Source organism: Hipposideros armiger, unplaced genomic scaffold (assembly GCF_001890085.2).
Source record: "Hipposideros armiger isolate ML-2016 unplaced genomic scaffold, ASM189008v1 scaffold_524, whole genome shotgun sequence".
NCBI lineage: Eukaryota > Metazoa > Chordata > Mammalia > Chiroptera > Hipposideridae > Hipposideros > Hipposideros armiger.
In genome coordinates, this window is record NW_017731874.1 from 753093 (window position 1) to 758645 (window position 5553).

At 44.5% G+C, this 5553-nt stretch overlaps 1 protein-coding gene across 14 annotated transcripts in view; it reads left to right on the forward strand.

The window, feature by feature from the left end:
• KIAA1217 (KIAA1217 ortholog) overlaps positions 1-5553 on the forward strand; it is a 475355-nt gene that overhangs the window by 309204 nt on the left and 160598 nt on the right. For all 14 annotated transcript variants that reach the window (XM_019668323.1, XM_019668333.1, XM_019668318.1 and 11 more), the window contains one exon: positions 1141-1339. In XM_019668323.1, the coding sequence (XP_019523868.1) occupies positions 1141-1339 (199 nt within the window). The remainder of the gene's footprint in view (positions 1-1140; positions 1340-5553) is intronic.

Sequence of the window (5553 nt, forward strand, 5' to 3'; positions counted from 1 at the left end):
GAGGGCAGTGTCACTGGCCCTCATATGTGGGATCCGAACCGGGGTCCTCTGGCGTCCCAAGCCAGCTCTTAACCAACGCGCCACTCAGCCGGCCCTAATCAAACAATATCTTGTATTATTTGTTGTCCTTCACTAATTTTACCGATTAGTTTTTAACCTCTTTGATATCAGATAACACGTCTGTTTTTCTGCATCTCCAAAAGTGCTCAACCGGAGGTAGGTCCATGGTCAAGGAATGTTATTTAAGAGATTGTGAACATTTTACACACTCAGCTTCCTGCCATTACAATATAGACAACTAAGCGAGAAATTCAATTACGTATTTTGTGTGTGTGTGTGTGTGTGTGTGTTATTATAGATACTTTCTGCTGATTGGAGAGGTAATAACCAAAGCTAGACGATCTTAGTTATGGGATTTGTGCCTCTAAAGAAAAATTCAACTGTAATAGAAATATCTCCCTCTCCATCCTAGCTTACTGATTTTGGAAATAGTCTTGACATAAAACTTTAAAGGACTGGCTGTGTTCACTGTACTCTGGGGTAAGTTCATCATCCATTTGGGTACACAGTCACGTGCCTCTTAATGACGGGGGCACAACGGGGATGTGTCGTTAGGTAATTTTTGTCATTGTGCGAATGTCATAGAGCGCACTTATACAAACCTAGGTGGCGTAGCCTATTACACACCTATGCTACTATAATCTGATGGGACCACTGTCATATATGCAGCCTGTCGTTCGTTGGCCAACACATCGTTACAGGGCACGTGGTTGTATATAAATGTGTACAATCCCATCTGTTGTGGTAACTGTGAGGATTTGTCTGGCAAAAGGAATTGATTTGCCATCATTCTTTCCTACCATGTGGCTTGTCCTCAACTCCTTGTTCAAAATGGCAAAATCACAGTAGAGCTCCAGTGATACAAGTCTTAATGGAATACTCAGGGGCAATGTGTTTGTTTTTTTTCCATAACTGACACTTTGACCCACCGGGACTTTAGTTCTCTCTATCCAGTCATTCCGATAGACTTCTTCCCCTTGCTATATATTGTGTGTAGCTTGGCAGACCTTGATAGCATTGAAAATGTTTTCAGCATCATTAATAATAGTCTGTTTTCCCACTTTCAAATGCCTTTTGCAGACAAGAAGCCCCAAACTGTCTCACAGTCCTCAACCTCCCAGCTTGGGTGACCCGGTCGAGCATTTGTCAGAGACCTCGGGTGACTCTTTGGAAGCCATGTCTGAGGGAGAAGCTCCAAGTCCTTTCTCCAGAGGCAGCCGGACTCGAGCAAGCCTTCCGGTGGTGAGGTCGACCAACCAGACGAAAGAAAGATCTCTGGGTGAGCCTCAAAAAGCAGTTCCTGATGCCCCTTTACTACAGCATGTGTGTAGTCTTATACTTCTGAACACATACCCCTGCATCCGAATGTGAATTCGATCTTGATTTGTGAAAGCACAAGTACTGAGACATTTCACTAATGGAACATCAGCATGATGACTTGCCTGGTGGGGAGCAGCGAGTCTAAGACGTCTTCACGGCTGGGCCCTTTCAGACCTGGCTGGGCTTAGGCACTCAAGCCACGAGGCTAGCAGTACTTGCTTAACTAAGCTCCATGGTGTAGGGAATAGCAGGGCACAGAATGGGTGTCATTTCTCAGGAATCCCTTCCCCATCTCAGAAGTCTGGACAGTTGCATTATGAGCCTTGTGATGTGGGTTTGCACCAGCGCCACGCCACTGCCTGGCAGTCTGCGGGAGGACATGAATGGCACCAAGAGGCACAATGTGGCCAAAACCCCCATGAGTGTTAGTGAAAGCTGTAAACTCAAGGCTGTTCATCCCACCACCACACGAAAGGATGGAGGGGCTTGGCAAGTGCATGGCGTAGCTTTTCCTCTCAACGAGCTTTTAAGTAAAGCAGGACGATTCTCTCTTTCGTCCTTACCACTTATCATTTGCTTTCTCATATTGGATATTCCCTTTCTGTCTTGCTCTGCTTTTTTTTTTTTTTTTTTTTGGCCCTTGAACAAAATGTACAGATTATGAAAACTTAACACTCTTTGCGACGCGTGCTGGTGTTTCATATGCCATTNTTTTTTTTTTTTATCCTTCCGTCTTTCCCATTGAGTTCCTGGAGGTCTCTCATCTCCATTGTCCTATACAAATCTGCTTCATCCTTTCTCTGTACATTCTTTCTCTGTTTCATGTTCTCTGTCCATTTCAGCTGCAGCTTCATATGACCTCACACTGCAAGTTTTCAATAGACACTGAGTAATAGCTCCTCTATTCCAGGTCTGCATTCCCTGAAAAGAGAATAGGATTGGTCCAGCTAAGATCAGGTGACTACTGCTTGGTCCAGTCAGCTGAGACTGGGCCGGGAGCGGTGACCATACATTTTATTGCTCAAACCAGTGTATGTTTGAGAGTGAAAGAGGGTTATTACTACTAATTACTCTAGAACAACAGGTGCAAAGCAGGACTGTCCCAGGAAGCTGCGATGTATGTTCACCCTGGATAGGGAACATTGGGTTTCAGGGGCTTATTCATGTGGGCAGGGAGGAATTCCTTAGAGAAGGCGGGCCTTGTTTGGGGTCAGGAACCCTTTCAAAGATGGCTAAATGTCAGTCAGTTCAACTAATAAAAGTGGAACTTTTTCATGTGTTCAGTATTACTGGAGAGGATTGCAGGAGGCATAATTCTGCTACAAAGCTGCCTGTAGAAAGAGAGAATCTGGTACTCGACTGCTATTGGATGATGTGTCTGTTGCTTAGTTAAAAGAGCAGAGAAAGGCATTAGGCTCCTGTCCCTCAGAGTGTGCACAGTGGAGAAACTCTTACGAGGCCAGCTGTTCCACCTTCTCCTCTTGTATGGCCCTTGAATGCATGAAGACCTGAGAACATGGGGGTGTGACTTAGTTCGGGGCATCCCTTAACACTACCCTTACCAGTGTTCTTTCTCCTCTCCCAGCTCACTCTTTGATGTCAGCAGTTATCCCCTAAACCCCTTCTTCACTCACAGTGACACACCTCTTAGTTCTTCTTGTCCAAGTGTTAATTGTATATTATCCTTGGCCCCAAAACATACCTTAAATGCATTGTGAGCTCAAGAACCATGTACAACTCTTGTATCCCCTGGAGCCCAGCACTGGGCTGAGTGCTGAGTCCTGTTGCACATCGAATGCGTTTTGACTTTTCTTTTCACATATCAAATAAATCATAGGGTATCTTGACACTAGTGTCAGAAATGTCCATTGTCTTTTCTCTGCACTAAATGATGTCTCAGCAGTGAGCTGGCATCTGAGGGTAGGGTACCGTGTGAGGAGAATGCTACTATGCAATGATGGGTTGCAGTGAGGAAGTGAACGACATAAAAATGAGAGAAGCAATTTATATTTGGAATTGAGTAGCTGTGTACAGGAAGTTAAAAAAAAGAAAGATTTAGCCCTTGCGTCTTTATTTTTACACATAGTACCACCATAATGACCCTGAACAAGAAGTAGAAATTTACTTATGATATTCTTCAAGGATTATTGCCTTTTGCGATAGAAAATGACCACTCATCAATTGTATTCTGTCTGCTGTGGGTAAAGATGACCAAACAGCAGAGGTTGTAAATGAAGCCATGTTACTTCAAGTAATATTATTTCTTGGTTATTTTGCTAACCAGTGTCTTTTTTTCTAAAAAGTCAGGGATGAGGACATCTTAGCTTGATATTCTACTGAGCATAGTAACTAGGTTCATTGCTCAACATAACTTCATTGAAGGCTATATGAATTTATATAAATTTTGGTGAGCTGAGCAGTGACGTAGGGTTGATTTTCCCAGTCAAATAATACTCTTCAACAGTGCCAAAGCCAGATCCCAATCTCTGTAGCAGAGACATACTTTATGAAGTTTGGAATAAACCACTTTAGGGGCTTGTGCAGAAAAAATTAACCCAAAGACACAGTTTAGCTGTTCATGGGTGTCTTTTCTGGCTGTGATATCAGCATGCAACCTGAGCTGAGAGTTTCCTATGTACACCCAGGTTGACCCTGGCCCCGAAGCCACATCCCGCTGTTCAGAGGGTGCAGGGGACTAGATTCTGACCTTATTCATAACTCTCTCCCCGTATGGCAAGGTCCTGAGAGGTGCGGCAAGGTGCGAGTGTAGATAATGCATTAGTGTTCCTGCCAAGAGGGATGTGCTTGGACTTTTAGCAGGAAAAATGAGACAGGAGCAGATCATCACACCCTGAAAGCATTCCCCTAGAGTACCAGGCACATCTGGGCATCCCTGAAAGAGCTCTGTAGCTGAAGCCTTGAGGCAGTTCCAGCTATACAATTTTCAGTGTACCTTGCTCCAACATTCGTTACAAATTTCAAGGCAGTCACAGCACAGCATGAAACCAGGCATGAAACCCTTTCAATGACTGGGCCCTGTGTGATGGCACAGGCTGTGCAGCCACGAAGCTGGTCCTGCCTTGAGCGTAAAGTGCCTTGGTGCTTAACTTCAAAACGCACTGGCTTCCTTAGGAAGACTTAAAGGAAATGAAGCCATGCTACCAGGGACACTGCCAGTGTGTGTGTATGTATATGTATATATAATTCCCTATATCCCACCACCAGCCGATTAGCACCTCTGCCATCTTACTAAGTGAAGACTCACCTGGTTGTTTCAGATCAGTTTGCCTCCCAGAAGGTTCCTGGAATCATGTAATTCAAGTCAAGTGGGTGATGTGAGAGGGGAAAGCTGAGATAATGCATGCGTTTGGTGTAATCCCCCCAGTTACACTGACTCCCTTTCTCTGAACTTCCATATTATAATCTGCAGCCTCTATATAATAGCCAGAGTGATCTTCTAAAAAATATGTTTCATCCTGGCCCCCACCCCGCTTTCCCTGCCTAAAATACCTCAATGATGTTCTGGTACCTTAGAGTCAAGTTCAGAATTCTCACCTTGACTTGAAGGCTGTGCGTGCGCTGGTCTCTGCCAGACCTCAGCCCCACCAAGCCTCCAGTGCTTGCCACTCCCTTCTGCCTCGGGGATTTTGCACATACTGTTCCCTCCACCTGGAATGGCTTTCGTGCTTTCCATCCTTCTTCTGTGGTTTGCCTCTTCCTCCCAGCTGCCCTGCCTGTTTCTTGAGATTACAGTTTACATGCTTTTCCAACCCCCATCCATATATACCTGCCACCCCCACCAGTCTGAGTTACATGCTCTTATTGTACTTTTAATTTGTCTTCAGTGTCTGTCCCCTGACTAGACTCTAAGTACCATGAGATTGAGATCATGTCTGTTTTGTGCATTATTCTGTCCCTAGTACCTAGCACAGTGCCTGGAACATGGTGGATATTCAAAAAGTGTCTGTTGAAAGGATGAATGCATATACCATACAGTTCATAGTTTACACTTAATTAAACAATATCTTTTTTTTTATTTTATTTTTTTAAAGATTTTTATTGGGGAGTTGGGGGAAGGGGGAACAGACAAGTTGCTGTCGTTTTGTTCTTCAGTCTAGTTGTGGAGGACGTTGCTTCACTGGCCCAAGTTGGCGCCATCATTGCGCTCTTCCT